General features: G+C 47.7%; 2 protein-coding genes across 3 annotated transcripts in view; both read right to left on the bottom strand.

The window, feature by feature from the left end:
• The window catches only part of LOC144695488 (TNF receptor-associated factor 2-like), a 498558-nt gene that overhangs the window by 111434 nt on the left and 365187 nt on the right, over positions 1-21937 (bottom strand). The window lies entirely within an intron of this gene.
• The window catches only part of abhd16a (abhydrolase domain containing 16A, phospholipase), a 69730-nt gene that overhangs the window by 24686 nt on the left and 23107 nt on the right, over positions 1-21937 (bottom strand). For both annotated transcript variants that reach the window (XM_078566451.1, XM_078566452.1), the window contains 7 exons: positions 20634-20707; positions 16238-16363; positions 11783-11897; positions 6782-6883; positions 5149-5212; positions 2852-2901; positions 38-161 (listed from right to left, as the gene is read on the bottom strand). In XM_078566451.1, the coding sequence (XP_078422577.1) occupies positions 38-161; positions 2852-2901; positions 5149-5212; positions 6782-6883; positions 11783-11897; positions 16238-16363; positions 20634-20707 (655 nt within the window). The remainder of the gene's footprint in view (positions 1-37; positions 162-2851; positions 2902-5148; positions 5213-6781; positions 6884-11782; positions 11898-16237; positions 16364-20633; positions 20708-21937) is intronic.

Genomic DNA, 21937 nt, shown 5'->3' with positions numbered 1-21937 from the left:
CAGCAAGGAGGGGAAAGGTTGGGGGAGTGGACAGTACCTGTGAAACCGCCAATGGACCAGGCGTAGATGATGATGTCCTCAATCTGGAAGTTAAGCTGATGGATGGCATACTGCACCACCACATCCATGGCATTAGCCTCGTTCTGGGGGAAAGGAACACCCTACGGAGTCAAACATACACAGGGGTCAACAGCGGTGGTATGACCACCACTTGAATAAAACCTCACCTGCATGAGCCTCAATTACCAACAAAAAATTGCATTTATGCTGCACATTTAATACAGTAGAGCAAGTCAAGACACTTCACGGAAGTGATTATCAAAACATAATTTGACACTGAGCCACATAAGGAGATAGTAAGGCAGGTCACCAATAGGTTGGTCAAAGAGGTGGACTTGAGGTGCGTCTTAAAGGGGGCGAGAGAGAGGGGGAGGGAGAGAGAGAGAGAGAGAGAGAGACAGAGACAGAGGAAAGAGGCAGAGAGAGAGAGAGAGACAGGCAGAGAGAGAGAGACAGGCAGAGAGAGAGAGAGAGACAGGCAGAGAGAGAGAGACAGGCAGAGAGAGAGAGAGACAGGCAGAGAGAGAGAGAGAGAGAGACAGGCAGAGAGAGAGAGAGAGAGAGACAGGCAGAGAGAGACAGGCAGAGAGAGAGAGACAGGCAGAGAGAGAGAGACAGGCAGAGAGAGAGAGAGACAGGCAGAGAGAGAGAGAGACAGGCAGAGAGAGAGAGAGACAGGCAGAGAGAGAGAGACAGGCAGAGAGAGAGAGACAGGCAGAGAGAGAGAGACAGGCAGAGAGAGAGAGAGACAGGCAGAGAGAGAGAGAGACAGGCAGAGAGAGAGAGACAGGCAGAGAGAGAGAGACAGGCAGAGAGAGAGAGACAGGCAGAGAGAGAGAGAGAGACAGGCAGAGAGAGAGACAGGCGAGAGAGAGAGAGAGAGAGAGACAGAGAGAGACGGGCAGAGAGAGAGCAGGAGAAAGCCGGAGAGAGAGAGTGATGGAGAGAGAGAGAGAGGGAGACGGAAAGAGGGAGAGAGACGGAGAGAGAGAGAGAGAGACAGAAAGAGAGACAGAGAGAGAGAGTGATGGAGAGAGAGAGAGAGATGGAAAGAGAGAGTGACGGAAAGAGAGTGACGGAGAGAGTGAGAGTGACGGAGAGAGTGAGAGTGACGGAGAGAGTGAGAGTGACGGAGAGAGAGAGAGTGACGGAGAGAGAGAGAGTGACGGAGAGAGAGAGAGACGGAGAGAGAGTGACGGAGAGAGAGAGTGACGGAGAGAGAGAGAGTGACGGAGAGGGAGAGAGTGACGGAGAGGGAGAGAGTGACGGAGAGGGAGAGAGTGACAGAGAGAGAGAGTGACGGAGAGAGAGAGTGATGGAGAGAGAGAGATGGAGTGAGAGGGGCAGAGAGAGAGAGAGAGGCAGAGAGAGGGAGACAGAGAGAGAGAGAGAGAGACAGACAGAGAGATGGAGAGAGAGCGATGGAGAGGTTTAAGGAGGGCTTTTCAGAGCTCAAGGCCTAGGCAGCTGCAGACGTGGCCATCAACAGTAGGAAATTGTGGGTTCGCAAAAAGCCAGACTTGCTTTTGTCAGAGAGCGGGAGGGCGGGAAAAGGTTACAGGCATTGCAGGAGAGGCCAAGTTCAGGAAGGGATTTGGAAACATGGATGTACATTTTAAAATTAAGGCACTGGCAGATCGGGAGTGAACGTAGGTCAGTGAGTGAAGAGAGTGACTAGTGAACAGGGCTTGATGTGAGTTCAGACACGGGGCAGCAGAGTTGTGGATGAGCTTAAGTTTATAGAGGGTGGAAGATGGAAAGCCAAGATAGCACTGGGGTAATCAGGTCCAGAGGTAACAATTTAGTATGAACATGGGACCAGCAGCAGGGCATTCAGCCCCTCATACCTGCACCATCATTCAGAGGGATCATGTTTGATCTATATCTTAAGTCCATCTACAACCATGCCTCCATATCCTGTTGTGCACTGGTCTGGCAAAAATCTACCAATCTCAAGATTTTAAATTATGAATTGAGCTAGAATCTGCGACTCTTTGTGGGAAACAGTTGTGTCCTTACATATTAGTTCTTGGGGCCATGCCAGACACTGTCCTCCCCCCTCCACCGTCTCAGGGAGTGTGTGGGCAGTGGGTCAGACACTGTCCTTTCCCCCTCTGGGACTGGTGGGACAGTGGGTCAGACACTGTCCTTTCCCCCTCTGGGACTGGTGGGACAGTGGGTCAGACACTGTCCTTTCCCTCTCTGGGACTGGGTGGGACAGTGGGTCAGACACTGTCCTTTCCCCCTCTGGGACCGGGTGGGGCAGTGGGTCAGACACTGTCCTTTCCCCCCTCTGGAACTGGGTGGGGCAGTGGGTCAGACACTGTCCTTTCCCCCCTCTGGGACTGGGTGGGGCAGTGGGTCAGACACTGTCCTTTCCCCCTCTGGGACTGAGTGGTTTAAAGCCAGACTAGAACAGAGGTTAAAATCTCCTCTTCTTACACTGCAGCTTGATTAGAACGTGCCCCTCATACAGAAGCAAAGCTGGTGGAGTGTGGCGGGAGGGTGATGGCGCTATGTCCAATGCTTGCCCTCTGCAGAGGCAAAGCTCTTTTCACAAGGGCAGTGGAGACTCACATGTGACAGGAACTGGCCTTTCAGCCCGTCAAGCCCGTTGCCCATTCCAATTAATTGCCGGTCGGTCTGTATCTTAATGCCATCTACCAGCACCTGACAAATGCAATGTTGTAAGAGCCATAGGAGGTGGGAGTGTTTGAAAAATCTCAGCCACTGGCCTGCAGCATGCCTTGTTGGTCAACATCGGACTCAAGCCCACTGCCTATCCACTCACCGTACTTCCCGCAAAACCTGGGTGGTTCCAACCTAGAACTGAATACCCAGCTGCAAAGAATGAAAACAGGAGAGATTGTTAATTCAGGCAAAACTCATGGAATCATAAAGCACAGGAGGCCATTCCGCCCATTGTGCCTGTACTGGCTCATTGACAGATCCATCCCATTCCTCCCACGCCCCGCCCTATTTCCCCTCGTTTCTGCAATTCGTTTTCCCCTTTTCAGTTATACAGCTAATTCTCTTTAGAAAATTACTATTGAACCTGCTTCCGGCACCTACGTTAAAAAAAATTCTCATCATCTCTCCACTCTCCTCTGATCACCAACCCTCCTATCAATGGGATGGTTTATTCATAATCTTGACTGCCCTGATTAGATCTCCTCCTCATCTTCCCCGCTGACAGGGGGAACCCAGCTCTTCCAGTCTCTTCCATTCCAGCACATCTCCTCCCCAACTCAGGCGATCTTAAAACCAATAAAACTCTGGCTCAGAACGACCACCGATCTGGCCAGGAGAAGTCCGAGTGTGACCAGGAGGTAGAATCGAGGCTGGGCTCGGGAGAGACACCCTGTCTGTGGTCAAGTGGACAGCCAATAGGCTCAACACGTCGGCTGTTTGTTATTATGCTCATTCAGAGTGGATTGAGACGTCTGGAATGATTAGTATTTGCAGGGAATGTGGAATTAGGAAGGACAACATTCAAGACAGCCAATTCTCTATTTTGCTTAAAGTTAACAACAACAACCTACATTTATATAGCACCTGTAGCTTAGTAAAACGCCTCATGACTCTTGACAGGAACATTATCAAACAGGACACGGGGGCTAAAGGCTTGGTCAAAATGGCTTTGAGGAGGAAAGAGAGGTCAAGAGATTTGGGGAGGGAATTCCAGAGCTCAGATGCTCAAGAGGCCAGAATTAGATTGAACACAGATATCTCAGAGGGTAGTGTGGCTGGAGGAGGTTACAGGGTCAAGGAGGGGAGAGGCCATGGAGGGATTTTGAAACAAGGGCGAGAATTTTAAACTCAAGATGTCACTTGACCGGGAGCCAATGTAGGTTGGTAAGGACAGGGGGATGGGAGTTGATGCAAGTTAGGACAGGGACAGCAAAGTTTTGGATGATCTAAAGGTTACGGAGGGAAGAATGTGGGAGGCCAGCTAGAAGTGCATTGGAATAGCCAAGTCTAAAGGTAACAGGCATGGATGAAGGTTTCAGTAGCTGATGAGCTGAGCTGGGGGAGTGGGGTGTGGAATTGGGCTATGTTAATAGGCATTTAAATATAATTAATATTTTAGGGGGTGGGGGATGGGATCAAGGTCTATCTACAGCTCATCCCCCCATGTTAGCTCAACAGGTAGCACCATAGCCCGAGTCAATAGCCCCACTCCAGGCACTCAGAATCATGTCATAGAATCACAGAAGCAGATCATCTGACCCATCCTGGCTCTTTGCAAGAGCTATTCAATTAGTCCCACCTTTCGTAGATCCCTAAAAATTTATTGCCTTCAAATATTCATGCAATTCACTTTTTTTTTTATTCTTTCACAGGATGTGGGTGTCGCTGGCAAGGCCAGCATTTGCTGCCCATCCCTAATTGCCCTTGAACTGAGTGGCTTCTTAGGCAATCTCAGAGGGCAGTTAACAGTCAATCACATTACTGTAGATCTGAAGTCACATGTAGGCCAGACCGGGTAAGAAGGGCAGATTTCCTTCCCTAAAGGACATCCGTGAACCAGATGGGTTTTTACAACAATCAATGATGGTTTCATGGTCACCATTACTGGGACTCGTTTTCAATTCCAGATTTATTAATTGAATTTAAATTCCACCAGTTGCCGTGGTGGGATTTGAACCCATGTCCCCAGAGCACTAACCCAGGATTCTGGATTACTCGTCCAGTGACATTACCACTATCTCCCCTCACTTTTGAGGGTAACTAGTGAATCTGCTTCCACTGCCCTTTCAGCCAGTGAATAACAATCTGAATCAGCGACCCAGAGAGATCGCCTGTCGGGTGTGCCACTTGGCCAAGACCCTTCTTCCCCTCCGGTGGATATATAAGATCCCGCAACACGCTTTGGCAGAGAGCAGGTACAGTAGTGTTAGGCCTGAAGCTTTCTCAACCCACTCCAGCAGTGCACCCTGCCCCAACTTAATGTGCCACAATTTTGCCTCTTTCAAGTGAGGGGGGGCAAATTTAAAAGGTGCAGTAGCTTTCCTGCCCACGTGCAGCTTCTCCCAAACCCGTTTCACGCGAGATGCTTTAAGGCCTTTTGTTGAAATTGTGCAATACCTTCCAGTGGGGTGCTGACACAGCCAACCTCGTAGAAGCCAGCGTTCCCCTCACAGCAGATCACCTGTCATTGACAAGAAGCACGTTAGTTATTGTGTGGCAGACCAACAGACACACTCCAAAGAGCAATGCAATTCTTAACTGCAGCCCGAGGGCCCATCTTCCCCTTTAGGAACTCCCAACACAGGAGGAGGCCCATCACGATAGCTTCCATAAAGAGCAACCCAATTAGTCCCACAATCCCTGCTCTTTCCCCCATGGCCCTGCAAAGCTTTCCACTTTAAGAGCCTTGGTGAGTAGCTGCAGCACATCTTGTAGGTGGTACACACTGCTGCCACTGTGCGTCGTGGCGAAGGGAGTGAATGTTGAAGGTGGTGGATGGGGTGCCAATCAAGCGGGCTGCTTTAACCTGGATGGTGTCGAGCTTCTTGAGTGTTACTGGAGCTGCACTCATCCAGGCAAGTGCAGAATATTCCATCACACCCCAGACTTGTGCCTTGTAGATGGTGGACAGGCTTTGGGGAGTCAGGAGGTGAGTTACTTGCCGCAGGATTCCCAGCCTCTGACCTGCTCTTGTAGCCACAGTATTTATATGGCTAGTCCAGTTCAGTTTCTGGTCAATGGTAATACCCAGGATGTTGGCTGCCTGGAGTCACATGCAGGCCAGACCCAGCAAGGACGGCAGATTTCCTTCCCTAAAGGACATTCCTGAACCAGATGGGTTTTTACAATAACTGATGATAGTTTCATGGTCGCCTTTACTGAGACTAGCTTTCGATTCCAGGTTTATTAATTGAATTTAAATTCCACCAGGTGGGATTTGAACCCGTATCCCCAGAGCATTGGCCTGGGCCAGTTACATTACCACTATGCCACCATCCCCCCCCATCATCAATGGTGGAAGGAGTGAATTTTGAAGGTGGTGGGTGGGGTGGAATGGGTGTCGATCAAGCGGGTTGCTTTGTCCTGACTGGTGTTGAGCTTCTTGAGTGTTTATGGAGCTGCGCTCATCCAGGCAAGTGGAGAGCATGCAATCACACTCTTGACCTGTGCCTTGTCGATGGTCCAGAATGGTTCTGAACGGTTTGCATACGGCATGTCTGGTCCTGAATGCTCAAGTACGTGGTTTCGCCCATGGGAATCAGCCTGTAGCTCAGTGTGCTGCACTCACGCCTCCCAAGTCAGAAGGTCATGGGCAGGGTTCATTCTGGTTTTTGTTTGGAGTACGTGGACACATTTGTGGACACATGCTGCCCCCTTAAAATTCTTGATGCCCAGTTGGGCCGACTGGTGTAGCAACCTGAAAGTCCCCATGCAGGTCTGCGCAAGGCCGCGCAGCTTAGGAGCAGCACTGGTCACGGGTCTGAGCTCCCACTCCAGGCTCTGGCTGTGCTCCCACTACTGGATCCCTATAGGATTCCATGAGCAGTAAGCCAGCGGATTGGCTCACAATGCAGGGGGAGACCACAGCGGATTGGTGCGGGGCGGGGAGGAAGCAACTTTTTTTTATTTTTAAGCTTGCCTCACATTTTACAAACGGGATTTGAGGGCAGCCCACTGAACTGAGTGCCACATTAGATCAAGTGGGCCCTCGGTCCACCCTGGTGGTGAGCTCAGCTCCGCAGTGCCTTACCAGCTTCTTCCCACGCTCGCTGTCCGCTGGCCTCCGGTCAACAAACACTGTGTCGATCTGGTTCCCATCACAGGCGATCAGCTTGGCTCGTTTCCCTAGGTACTGAGAAAGGCAACAAGAAAAAAATGGGGTATCACCTTTACCATTGACTCATACAGCACAGGGGGGACCATTGGGCCCATCTTGCTGGTACTGGCTCTTTGGTAAAGCTATCCAATTTGTGCCACTCCCTTAGTCTTCCTGCTCTAAGTACATTTCAAATTTCCTTTTGAAAGTTGCTATTCAATCTGCATGTACCGTCTTTTCAAGCAGTGCATTCCATGTCACAATAACTCACTGCGTAGAAAAAAAATTCCTCTCTTCTTTTGCCAATTATCTTAAATCTGTACCCTCTGATTAATGACCCGACTGCCACCCTTCATGAGTCATAGAATGGCTCCAGCACAGGGGGCCATTCAGCCTCTTGTGTCCATGTTGGCTCTCTGCAAGGTTAATTCACAAGTCCCACTACCCCACCTTCTCCCCATAGCTCTGTAATTTCTTTTCCCTTCACATAATGATCAAACTCATTATTGAAAGCCTTGACTGAACCTGCCTCCACCACACTCTCATACAAACAAGGAGCAGGAGTAGGCCATGCTCCGGCATGTAATAAGATCATGGCTGATTTGATAGTAACCTGAAATCTGCATCCCACCTACCCCCCGATTACCTATCACCCCCTTGCTTACCAAGAATCTATCCACCTCTGCCTTAAAAATATTCAAAGATTCTGCTTCTGCCACCTTTGATGAGAGTTCCAAAGACTCACGACCCTCTGAGTGAAAAAATTTCTCCTCATCTCTGTCTTAAATGGGCGACCTCTTATTTTTAAACAGTGACCCCTAGTTCTAGATTCTCCCACAAGAGGAAACATCCTCTCCACATCCACCCTGTCAAGACCCCCAGTAGATACAAGCCTGGTCTGTCCAACCTTTCCTCATAAGACAACCCAGCCATTCCAGGTACTAGTCTGGTAAACCTTCTCTGAACTACTTCCAACGCATTTACATCCTTCTTTAAATAAGGTGACCAATACTGTACACAGTACTCCGGATGTGGTCTCACCAATGCCCTGTACAACTGGGGCATAACCTCCCTACTTTTGTAATCAATTCCCCTCACAATAAATGATAACATTCCATTAGCTTTCCTAATTACCTGCTGTACCTGCATACTAACCTTTTGTGATTCATGCATTAGGACACCCAGATCCCTCTGAATCTCAGAGCTCTGCAATCTCTCACCATTCAGATAATATGCCTCTCTTTTATTCTTCCTACCATAATGCACAATTTCACATTTTCCCACATTAAACTCCATCTGCCAGGTCTTTGCCCACTCCCTTAACCTATCTATATATGTTTGTAGCCTCCTTGTGTCCTCTTCACAACTTACTTTCCTAACTATCTCTGTGTCATCAGTAAATTTGACAACCATCCCTTCGTCCAAGTCATTTATATAAATGGTAAACACTGATCCCTGTAGCACACCACTCGCTACATCTTGTCAACCTGAAAAAGACCTATTCATGCCTACTCTCTGCTTCCTGTCAGCCAGCCAATCTTCTATCCATGCCAATATGTTACCCACTATGCCACTGAGCTTTTATTTTCCACAATAACTTTTGATGTGGCACTTTATCAAATGCCTTCTGGAAATCTAAGTACAGTATATCCACCGGTTCCCCATTATCCACAGCAGATGTTACTTCTTCAAAGAACTCTAATAAGTTGATTAAACACGATTTCCCTTTCACAAAACCATGTTGACTCTGCCTGATGACCTTGAGCTTATCCAAGTTCCCCGCTATAACTTTTTTAATAACAGCTTCTAACATTTTCCCTATGACAGGTATTAGACTAACTGGCCTATAGTTTCCCACTTTCTGTCTCCCTCCCTTTTTGAATAATGGAGTTACATTTGCCAACTTCCAATATAATGGGACCTTCCCGGAATCTAGGGAGTTTTGGAAAATTAAAACTAATGCATCAACTATCTCACTAGACACTTCTTTTAAGACCCTAGGATGAAGTCCATCAGGACCCAGGCTCTTGTCAGCCCGCAGCACCAACTATTTACTCAGTACCACTTCTTTGGTGACTGTAATTTTCCTGACTTCCTTCCCCACTTCCATTTCCTGGTTTATAGCTGCTTCTGGGATATTACTTGTATCCTCTATAGTGAAAACTGATGCAAAATACCTGTTCAATTCATCTGCCATCTCCTTGTTTTGCATTATCAATTCTCCAGACTCACTTTCTATAGGACCAACACGCACTTCGTTAACTCTTTTCTTTTTTAAATATTTATAAAAACTCTTAATATCTGTTTTTATATTTCTGGCTAGCAATCTCTCAAACTCTAATTTTTCCCTCCTTATTAGTTTTTTAGTCATTCTTTGCTGTTCCTTTTATTCTGTCCCATCTTCTGGCCTTTCACCTATCTTTGCACAATTATATGCTTTTTCTTTAAGTTTGATGCTATCTTTAACCTTTCTAGTTAACGACAGATGGTGTGTCCTTCCCTTGAACTTTTTCTTACTCGTTGGAATGTATCTATTCCTTGCATTCTGAAATATCCCCTTAAATATTAGCCACCGCATCTCTAGCGACCTATCCCTTAACCTAATTTGCCAATTCACTTTCACCAGCTCAACTTTCATGCCCTCATAATTGCCCTTCTTTAAGTTTAAAAACTTAGTCTCGGACCCACTCCTCTCTCCCTCAAACTGAATGTAAAATTCAACCATATTATGGTCGTTGCTGCCTAAGGACGCCTTCACTATGAGATCATTAATTACTCCGATCTCACTGTCTGCACTCTGGTTAGCTCCGGAACATGCTGTTCCATTAAACTATTCTGAAAACACGCAATGTATTCCTCATCTAGGCTATCTTTGCCCCCACCCGACTTTTCCAGTCAATATGTAAATTAAAATCTCCCATGATTATCACAGTGCCTTTCTGTCAGGCTCCAATTATTTCTTCCTTTATGCTCAACCCTACCATGTGGTTACTGTTAGGGGGCCTGTACACAACCCCCACAGGCAGTGCATTCCAGATCCTAACCACTCGATTGATCCTGTCTCCACCACACTCTCAGACAGTGCATTCCAGATCCTAACCACTCGATTGACCCTGTCTCCACCACACTCTCAGACAGTGCATTCCAGATCCTAACCACTCGATTGACCCTGTCTCCACCACACTCTCAGACAGTGCATTCCAAATCCTAACCACTCGATTGACCCTGTCTCCACCACACTCTCAGACAGTGCATTCCAGATCCTAACCACTCGATTGACCCTGTCTCCAACACACTCTCAGACAGTGCATTCCAGATCCTAACCACTCGATTGATCCTGTCTCCACCACACTCTCAGACAGTGCATTCCAGATCCTAACCACTCGATTGACCCTGTCTCCACCACACTCTCAGACAATGCTTTCCAGATCCTAACCACTCGATTGACCCTGTCTCCACCACACTCTCAGACAGTGCATTCCAGATCCTAACCAATCGATTGACCCTGTCTCCACCACACTCTCAGACAATGCATTCCAGATCCTAACCACTCAATTGACCCTGTCTCCACCACACACTCAGACAGTGCGTTCCAGATCCTAACCACATGATTGACCCTGTCTCCACCACACTCTCAGACAGTGCATTCCAGATCCTAACCACTCGATTGACCCTGTCTCCACCACAGTCTCAGACAATGCATTCCAGATTCTAACCACTCGATTGACCCTGTCTCCACCACACTCTCAGACAATGCATTCCAGATCCTAACCACTCGATTGACCCTGCCTCCACCACACTCTCAGATAGTGCATTCCAGATCCTAACCACTCGATTGACCCTGTCTCCACCACACTCTCAGAAAGTGCATTCCAGATCTTAACCACTCAATTGACCCTGTCTCCACCATACTCTCAGGCCGTGCATTCCAGATCTTAACCACTCAATTAACCCTGTCTCCACCACACTCTCAGACAGTGCATTCCAGAACCTAACCACTCGATTGACCCTGTCTCCACCACACTCTCAGACAGTGCATTCCAGAACCTAACCACTCACTGCGGAGTGTTTTGAAGGAGGAAAGTGACATGGGGAGGTTTAGGGAGGGTATTCCAGAACTTGTGTCCCAGGCAACTGAAGGCACAGCCACCAATGGTGGAACAATCAAAATCGGGGATGGTCAAGAGGCCAGAATTAGAGGAGCACAGATATCTCAGAGGGTTGCGGAGCTGGAGAAGATTACAGAGATGGGGGTCAGCGGGGAGGGAGGGGGCAAGGCCATGGACGGAATTTTGAAAAAGCTTAAAATCAAGATGTTGCTTAACAGGGAACCAACGTACACCCTTCATTGTGTGCAGTGCTATGCCGTTGGTTTAGCTTACTTGACTGTAGAGGGGAAAACAGCACCTTCCACAGCCCCAGAACGTCCCATAGTGGTTTACAGCCAATTAAGTGCCCTTTGAAGGGAAGTCACTGCAGTAATGTCAGAAAAATCGACAGCAATTTGGGAATAGCGAACTCCCACAAACAGTAATGAGGTAATAAGCTGATAACTTTTTAAACAAACATTGATATTGGTTGAGGAATAAGTATCAAACCAGGGTACTGGGCAGAATTCCTTTACTCATCTTTAAAAAGGTACTATGGGATCTTTTATGTCCGCCTGAGAGGGCAGGCGAAGCCTCAGCTTAACGTCTCATCCGAATGATGTCACACCTTCAACCGTGTGGCTCCCTGTAAGTACTGAACAGGGTATACCAGTTTGGGTTATGCGCACAAGTCTCTGAAGTGGGAATCTGAATCCACGACCATTCGGAGGAAGGAGTGCTAACCACTCAGGTTGTAAGCAGTCCAGCAGGAACACAAGCGCCGCCGGCCTGACTCTTAATCCCCCTTTACACTACCCGGGACAGAATCCAGAGTGATTGTTCTTACCTCCTCCATCAGACGCGCCTGTCCCTGCAGCAACATGGGCATGATGGCTTTCTGTAGCAGAGAGACCGAGCCAGGGTACAGCATCCGTCGACCAAAAGAGTTGGCCATTAAGTAACTGCAAAACCAAAAAGTGGTCGGTTAATGGGATGTTATTAGTGGAGTTAAGGGGGTGGGCGGTGGTGAAAAAAAAATTGGTCCTAGCTTGATTGATAGGGTATCGACCAATCTCGAGATTATTAGAACAGACAAGAAAGAGTGGTGAAAGTTTAAAACAAGACGCATGCAAGTGCGCACACAAGCAATGGCCCAATGGAGAGGGTTTTTGAATTTCTTTTTAAATCGCCAAGTGAAAAATAGGTGAATGGTATTCTATTCTATTCCAGAAAGCCGGTTGGTGAAGGATAGAACTAGACCTAAACTTTGCACACTTTCATCAGCATTTATTTACAGAGGTACACATTACAGGCATACGTCTCCTAACCCAACCACCAAGTTTCAGTCTGTTCCTATTTCTCGGGGCACAAGCGAATCCCAAGTTACCGCCTGCCACTTGCATGCAATTAAGCATTAACAAAAAGTGAATTGACCGCCTGATTTTTCAACAAAAGATAATCAGGTGAAATGTCGAACTCACTGTCAAATTAATGCTGCCTCCATTCACCATCGCCCCCATCATATTGTGTTTTGCACCCACTGTGAGGGGAGGGGTGGTTTTTTGTTAGTCTGATACCAAAACTGACACAGTACAGATATCAGGAAAGATTAATAGGCTGCGACCCTTTTCTCTAGATGAAGGAAGACTAAGAAGTGATCTAATGCAGACCTTTAAAATTGTGAAAGGTTTCTTCAATAGGGTAGACATACAGAAGGTGTTTCCACTTGTGGGGAACAGCAAACTGGGTGCCATGAATATAGTCACTACTAAAGCCAGTAAGGAATTCAGGGTAGTCTTCTTTATTCAAAGGGTGGTGAGAATGTGGAACTCGCTACTAATGGAGTACTAGAGGCGCATATCAGAGGTACATTTAAGGGGGAGCGAGGTAAGTACATGAGGAAGGAAGGAAGAGAAGATGATGGGGGTTAGGCAAAACAGGGTGGGAGGAGGAGGGTCGTATGAAGCATAGACAATGGCTGTAGGCTCTAAAAGCTGGGATTGCTCCTCTTCAACTGGAGGTGAAGAGCGACATTTAACACGGGTGTTCAAAATGACGAGGGCTTTTGACAGGCGATAGGGAGAAACCATTTCCACATTCAGGAAGGTATGCAGAGAAATGAACATAAGAAATAGGAGCAGGAGTAGGCCATACGGCTCCTCAAATCTACTCCACCACTGAATACGATTATGGCTGATGTTTGACGTTAACTCCACATTCCTACCCTATTGGCATTTCCCTCCGTTCCCTCAGAATCCAAAAATCTATGTCTATCCTGACTGTATTCACTGACAGAATATCCACTATCAGGGGCAGAGAATTCCAAAGGTTCACAACCCTCTGAGTGAAGAAATTTCTCTTCTCAGTCCAAAATGGCTGACCCCTTATTCTGTGACCCATACCCTACACTCCCCAGCCAAGGGAAACATCCTTCTAACAACTACCCTGTCAAGCACCCTCAGAATTGTCTCTGTTTCAATGAGATCACTTCTCATTCTTCTAAATGCTAAGAACATTGGGCAATTAGGGTTAGGCAATAAATGCTGGCCTACGTCCACATGTCACAAAAGAATTTTAAAAATTACAACCTATATGAATGACTCGGATAAAGAGACCGACTGTATTGCAGCCAAATTTGCTGGCAATACAGAAATAGGTAGGAAAGTAAGTTGTGAGGAGGACATAAAGACTCCGCAAAGGGATATCGATAGGTTAAATGAGTGGGCAAAATTGTGGCAGATGGAATATACTGTGGGAAATTGTGAGGTTGTCCACTTTAACGGGAAGAAGAGAAACCCAGATTATTATTTAAATGGACTGAGACTGCAGGACGCAGCAGTACAGAGAGATCTGGGTGCCTGGATCTGTGCAGTACAGAGAGGACCTGGGTGTCCTTGTACATGAATCACAAAAGGCTAGCATGCGGGTACAGCAAGTAATTAGGAAGGCAAAGGGAATGTTGGCATTTATCACAAGAGGCATGGAGTATAAAAGTAGGGAAGTCTTGTTGCAACTGCACAGGGCATTGGTGAGACCACACCTAGAGTGCTGTAAACAGTTTTGGTCTCCTTACTTAAGGAGAGATATAATTACATTGGAAGCAGATCAGAGAAGGTTCACTGGGCTGGTTCCTGGGATGGAGGGATGAATTATGAGGAAAGGTTGAACAGGTTGGTCCTGTACACATTGGTGATCTTATTGATGTTTAGAGGATGTTTCCTCTCATGGGGGAATCTAAAACTAGGGCACACAGTTTTAAAAATAAGAGGTTTCTCATTTAAGATGGACATGAGGAGGAATTTCTCTCAGGGTTGCTATTTTTTGGGCACTCTCTTCCCCGGAGAGCACTGGAGGCTGGGTCATTGAATTTATTCAAGGCTGAGTTAGACAGATTTTTGAATGACAAGCGAGTCAAACATTATGGGGCGGGGGGGCAAGGGGGGGGTAATGCCAGGAGGAAAGTGGAGTTAACGCCACAATAGGGTGAGCCATGATATTATTGAATGGCAGGGCTGAATGGCCTACTCCTGCCCTTTTTTCTAAATCTTTTTGGGTAAGGAAGCTGAAACTGTGCAGAGTACTTAGGTGTGGTCTCACAAAGACCCTATATAATTGCAGCAAGACTTCCTTAAACTTGCATTACAATGCACGTGCAATAAAGGCCAACAGGCCATTTGCCTTCCTAACTGCTGGCTATAAACGGGCGACCCATCAATCCCAAACTGACGATCCTTGTTGCCACAGCACAAGGTTCAGCTCTCCACATTATTGGAAGGTTTCACCACAAGGAGAAAGCTAAAGGATTAAATCTTGGTCAAGGCACTAAGCTCTTGGGCCAATCACTTCATGGCAACAACAACTGCTAGCATTTATATAGCACCTTAGCGAGATATTAGAACAGGCGACCAAATGCTGGGTCAAAGTGGTAGTTTTTAAGCAGCACGTTCAAGGAGGAGAACGAGGTTAAGAGGCATAGAAAGGGAATTCCAAAGCTTAAGGGCCTAGGCAGCTGAAGGCACGGCCTCTAACGGTGGAGCAAAGGAAATCGGGAAGGCGTAAGAGGCTGGAACTGGAAATCTCGGAGCACTGTAGGGCTGGGGGAGGTTACAGGGATAGGGAGGGGTAAGGCCAACGAGGGATTTGAAAACAAGGCTGAGAGTTTTAAAACGGAGGTGTGGCCGGACCAGGAACCGACGCGGGTCAGCGAGCACAGGGGTGATGGGTGAACGGGGCTTGGTCAGGCAGCAGAGGTTTGGGTGAGCTCATGTTTACAGAGGGTGGAAGGGAGGTCGACCAGAGGAACATTTGAATAGTTGAGTCTGGGGCTACCAGAGACAAACAGAAGACAATGACCATGGAACAGACAGGCAGCGAGATATTCTCCTCCCTAACTAACAGTTGCATGTTTACGGTTCAGAACCGCACCCCATTGTTGAGTGAGCATAGATGATTAAGTGTCAACGAGTGTATTCAACTGAGGGGGAGGGGGGAGAACATCAGAGTCAGGCCCAATTCCCCACCCCCATGGCTAAACATGAATAAATGTTTCACGGAGAAGGGTTAATGGAAAAGGATAACACCCAGTCTAAACAAGAGCTGCACGATGAGAGAAATGTGAATTTGAGGGGAATACTCTTAACCAATCATGCATTTTCTTTGGAACGTTCAATGTGTGCCACAGGTCAAGGGGAAGGTTTGACTTAACATGGTAACGTAAGACCCAACTGACAGCTCTGATGTGTTTTTGTTAACAATTTTAGACAAAGCTGAGGTACTACTGCAGGTGGCTTAATCCACATTATTAGGGGTGAGATGAAGCCTGATTGGGAGGATGCTCATGTGGAACAGAAGCAGAGAGGAACACAGGCCAGTTGGGCCAAACGGGCCAGTTGCTGGGCTGAAATATTTGATGCAATTTTGTGTAAAAGAAGAAAATGCTATCGCTGAAGAGAGACATGTTGCCAAAGCTTCTTGTGTCTTGACTCATCAGGACAAACACAAGAACATCAAATTTCAAACAATCACAATGTATAGTGGTTTGGTAGTGCAGAGCCTGAGCAATGCGGAGAAAAAGAGACATGCTGTCGAAGATACTGATTACAGTCCAACTGCCGACCAAACAGCGCTCTCTTCTCATGCAGTAAAAATTGTTGCTCCCTTTACTATTGGCATACTTGCAAACCCTCCTGATGAGTGCAAGACGAAAAGCTTCGGCAACATGTCTCTATTTTCGGCAATGTTCAAGCTCTGTGCGACCGAGCGACAGTTTGAAAACGCTAGCGTTGAGCAACGGCAGGCGTACCCGATAATCTGGCATGGGAACCTCAGAATTAGTCCAACAAAGCTGTCAGTTGTCCCTCTGTACTTGTGCTCCGGCTTCAGGAGAGGGACTCCAGCTTTGGTCGCCTTCGTCAGTCGTCGGTCCTTCCTGGAACACGGAGAAAGGGAGACATCAGCGGGCATCAAACTACAACTGATGGCAGGTTATCGAGTGCCCAGGAGCAGGAGGAGGCCATTCAGCCCCTCAAGACCATTCCACCCTTCAGTTAGATTATGGCTGATCTGTATCTCCACGTCATTTAATCATCAAAAGTCTACCATTCTCAGTCTTAACATTTTCAGTTGAGGCACAGCCTCCGGAAATATTAAGAGGGGAGAGTTCCAGATTTACGCAGATTTGAAGAAGCGCTTGCTGGACATCACCCCTGAGCAGCCTGGCTCTACTTTTAAGATTTTGCCCCCTCCCTAATTCTGGACTCCCTGAACCAGCGGGATTAGATTCTCTCCATCTGCTCTTTCAATTCCCTTAACCATCTTGTACACCTCAACTCGGTCTTCACTTAATCTTTTATACTCGAGGGAAAACAAGCCTAGTCTATGTCACCTGTCCTCAAAGTGAGGGGCCATCCTTACATAAGAACTGAAGAAATAGGAGCAGGAGTAGGCCATTCGGCCCCTTGAGCCTGCTCTGCCATTTAATAAGATCATGGTCCATCAGGTCGTAGCCTCCACACCACATTCCTGTCTGCCCCCCCAATGACCCTTAGCCATCAAAAATCTGTCAAACTCAGCCTTGAATACATTCAATGACCCAGCCTCCACTGCTTTCTGGGATAGAGGATTCCAAAAATGAATTGCCCTCTCAGTGAAGCAATTCCTTCTCATCTCCATCTTAAATGGGAGACTCCATATTCTGAAGCTGTGCTCCCTCGTTCTAGATTCCCCCACAAGGGGAAACATCCTCACAGCATCCACCCAGTCCAGCTGAGCCTATTCCAGTTCTCATTTAACCACTGTACACCCCTTAGCCAGGAATCCCTGGACAATGGTCAGGAGCACAATCCTTGGCTGGTTGTGCCTTATCCCCTAAACCAGGAGTCACAAGCCCAAGGACAGCGCAGTTACCAACTGGGTTTACCAACTGACCCATTGTTAGAGTGCCTGCTGCACATCTGTAAAGCTGCATTGCAACAGCTGGACGGCACTTCTGGATGAGACATTAAACCGGGAACCCCACCCCCTGCCCTCTCAGGTGGGCATAAAAGGTCTAAGGGCCAGTATTTCAAACAGGAGTCAGGAGAGTGTCCTGGGACTAATATTTATCCCTCAAAACAATATCACCAAAAAAAATAAGATAATTTGGGCAGGTAAACCTCCTGCTTATCACCAGCTACTGCACACCACCTCCCTCGGCTGATGAATCAGTGCTCCTCCATGTTGAACACCACTTGGAAGAAGCACCGAGGGTGGCAAGGGCACAGAATGTACTCTGGGTGGGGGAACGTCAATGTCCATCACCAAGAGTGGCTCGGTAGCACCATTACTGACCGAGCTGGCCGAGTCCTGAAGGACATAGCTGCAAATTTGGTCCGCAGCAGCTGGAGAGCACAAGCGAGTGGGAACATCACACTGGACCTCATCGTCATCAATCTACCTGCCACCGACACATCTGTCCACGACAGGGGTGACCACTGTGGTATCGGAGACCCTTCTTCACATTGAGGACACACTCCATCACGTTGTGTGTCACTGCCACCCGGCTAAATGGGACGGATTCAGAACAGATCTAGCAGCACAAAACTGGGCATCCATGAGGCGCTGTGGGCCATCAGCAGCAGCAGAGCTGTATTCAACTATATAGCCTGTAACCTCATAGCCCGGCATATCCCGCACTCTACCATTACGGTCCAGACAAAGGTAGTGCAGTGAGGATTGTAGGGGAGCACGCCAGGATAGGTTTACATAAAAATGAGGTGTTCACCTGGTGAGCATGTGCATGCTAAGCAGCAGAGGCAGCATGCTACACACAGATTTAAACCATCCCACAACCAGCCAATCGGATCCCCGCTCTGTAGCCCTGCCACATCCAGTCACTAATGGTAGTGGCGGGCAATTAAACAACTAACGGGAGGAGGCGGCTCCACAGACATCCCATCCTCAATGATGGAGGGAGCCCAGTATGTCAGTGCAACAGAAGAACATAAGGAATACCAGCCACCTGGCCCCTCCAGCCTGCTCCGCCATTCAATATGATTATGATATGATTGTGGCCTTAACATCACTTTCCTTTCTGCCCCCTGCCCCACCCCACCCGTAACCTTCAACTCCCTTGTAGATCAAATATCTGTCTAACTCAGCCTTGAATATATTCAATGGCCCAGCCTCCACTGCTCTCTGTGGCGGGGAATTCTAAAGACTAATGACCCTCTGGGAGAAGAAGTTTCTCCTCATCTTCGTCTTAAATGGGAGACCCCTCATTTTGAAACTCTGGCCCCTAGTTCTAGATTCATGGGGGGAAACAGAAGCTTCTATGTTTCAATAAGATCACCTTTCATTCTTCTAAGCTCTAATGAGCCTAGGCCCAACCTATCCAACCTTTCCTCATAAGACAACCTCACCATCCCAGGAATCTGCTCAGTGAATCTTCCCTGAACTGCCTGCAATGCAAGTATATCCCTCCTTAAATAAAGAGACCAAAACTTTACATAGTACTCTAAATGTGGTCTCACCAATGCCCTATACCGTTGTAGCAAGGCTTTGTTACTGACACTCCATTACCCCTTGCAATAAAGACCAACATTCCATCGTTTGCAACCAGCTTCAGCCAAGTGGATGATCCATCTCAGCCTCCTCCTGAGGTCCCTAGCATTATAGACATCAGTCTTCAGACAATTCGATTCACTCCTCGTGTTATCAAGAAACAGCTGAAGGCAGTGGATACAGCAAAGGCTATCGGCCCTGGCAACAGCCTGTCCACAAACAGCAGGACAAATCCAATCTAGACAATTACTGCCCCATCAGTCTACACTCGATCATCCGCAAAGTTTTGGAAAGTGTTGTCGACAGTGCTATCAAGTGCCACCTACTCAGCAATAACCTGCTCACTGATGCTCAGTTTGGGTTCCGCCAGGGCCATTCAGTTCCTGACCTCATTACAGTTTTAATCCAAACATGGACAAAAAGAGCTGAACTCCCGATGTGAGGTGAGAGTGACTGCCCTTGACATCAAGGCTGCATTTGACTGAGTGTGGCATAAAGCAGCCTTAGCAAAGCTGAGTCAATGGGAATCGGAGGAAATCTCTCCACTGGTTGGATTCATACCTAGCACAAAGGAAGATGGTTGTGGTTGTTGGAGGTCAGTCATCTCAGCTCCAGGACATCACTGCAGGAGTTCCTCAGGATAGTGTCCCCGGCCCAACCATCTTCAGCTGCTTCATCAATGACCTTCCATCAATCATAAGGTCAGAAGTGGCTGATGATTGCCCAATGTTCAGCACCATTCACAACTCCTCAGATACTGAAGCAGTCCATGTCCAAATGCAGCAAGACCTGGACAATATCCAGGCTTGGGCTGACAAGTGGCAAGTAACATTTGTGCCACACAAGTGCCAGGCAATGACCATCTACAACAAGAGAGAATCCAACCATCTCCCCTTGACAATCAATGGCATTACTATCGCTGAATCCTCCACTATCAACATCCTGGGGGTTACCACTGACCAGAAACTAAACTGGGCTAGCCATATAAATATTGTGGCTACAAGAACAGGCCAGAGGTTGGCTACCATGTGCCGAGCAACTCACCTCCTGACTGGTCAAAGCCTGTCCACCATCTACAAGGCATTAACAGGAGTGTAATGGAATACTCTCCACTTGCCTGGATGAGTGCAGCTCCTACGACACTCAAGAAGCTCAACACCATCCAGGACAAAGCAACATGCTTGATCGGCACCCCATCAACAAACATTCACTCCCTCCACCACCACTGTGGCAGCAGTGTGTACTTTTGACAAACTGCACTGACGTCCTCTACCATCTTGAAGGGCAAAGGCAGCAGATGTATGGGAACACCACTACCTGCAAGTCCCCCTCCAAGCCACACATCATCCTGAAGTGGAACTACAGCACTGCTCTCTCAATGCTGCTGGGTCAAAATCCTGGAACACCTTCCCTCGCAGCTCTGCAGGTATACCTACATCGCATGGACTGCAGTTCTAGAAGGCAGCTCCCCAGCATCTTCTCAAGGGCAATTAGGGGTGGGCAATAAATGCTAGCCTATCCAGCCATGTTCACAACCCACAAATGCAATAGATCACAATGCTATTCGTGGGATCTTACACAAATTCACTTTATCTGCTGTAAAACACTTTGGGATCTCCTGAAGCTGAGCATAAATGCAAGTTCTTTCTTCCACTTACTGGCTGCTGACCTCGTTCCAGCGGAAGTCTTCAGGCCAATGGTTAAACTCGAAGCTGTAAGCTGCCAACCTCTTCTGTAGAGACATAAAGAAGAACACGGAACTCACTACCACAAGTAGTTGTGAGGCAAACAGCACAGATTCAGCTAAGAGGAAGTCAGAAATGTACACTTTTGGTCTCCTTACCCAAGGAAGGACATAGGAATGTTTGAACAGGAGGAGGACATTCAGCCCCTTGAGCCTGTTCCCCTATTCACTGGGATCATGGTTCATCTGCGGCCTAACCCCACATACCCGCCTTTGTCCCACATCCCTTAATAGTTTTGGCTGATACAAATCTATCAATCTCGGACGTAAAATTAACAACTGACACAGAACCAGCTGCTGTTACAAAAGAGTGCTCCAAACTCCTCCCACCCTTTGCATGTCGAAATGTTCCTCCACTAACTTCACTCCTGAAAGGCCGACTTTTAATTTTTTTAGGTTATGTCTCTGAGGCCTGGATCTCTCCAACCAGCAGAGGTAGTTTCTCCCCATCTAACCTATCTGCTCCCCTTGAATACCTTGAAAACATGGGTCAATTAAAGAGATGCTTGCCTGAGAGAGGATGCAACAAAGGTTAGCTGTGTTGATTCCTGGAATAGGAGAATTGTCCTATGAGAATAGACATCTAGAACGGGCTTATATCCTCTCAAAGAACGAGAGACCTGCTCAGTAAAGCATATAAAATTCTTTGAGGGTGACAGGGTAGATGCTGAGAGGGCATTTCCCCATCATGGAGAGTCCGGAACTAGTGTTCACAGTCTCATGGGTCAGCCAGTTCGGACTGAGATGAGGAGAAATTTCTACACCCAAAGGGCTCTGGATGCCCCATCGTTGACTACATCCATTGGCCATGATCAACAGGTTTTGGGGCGTTATCAAGGGATTGGGCGGGAAAGTGGAAATGAGGGTAGAAGATCAGCCCCAATCCTACTGGATGGCAGAGCAGGCTCGAGGAGACGTACATCTGCTCCTGTCTCTTATGTGCGCAGTGCAGAGAGTGATAGAAGGGTACGGCGATGGTGTGCAGCATAGTGGGGCGCCACTTGTGTGTCAGCATCAAGCAGTTAGGTGGAATGGCTTGTGTGCATGCTGTCAATTCTGTGTAAGAGCAGCCGTTTCTCAACACAGTTGTGAAACGCCAGGAAGAAAGGCAGCAAAAAAAAAACAGGCAACACGCGGGTTCTACATTGTGCAATGCGTAACCAGCAGTGGGGTTTGATGGTGCTGGGAATATCTGCAGCTTCGAGCTTTCCTCACTGC

This window comes from Cetorhinus maximus, chromosome 21, assembly GCF_964194155.1.
Source record: "Cetorhinus maximus chromosome 21, sCetMax3.hap1.1, whole genome shotgun sequence".
Classification (NCBI taxonomy): Eukaryota; Metazoa; Chordata; class Chondrichthyes; order Lamniformes; family Cetorhinidae; genus Cetorhinus; species Cetorhinus maximus.
The sequence above is the reverse complement of the archived record's forward strand: the minus strand, read 5'-3'. Positions and strand labels throughout refer to the sequence as shown.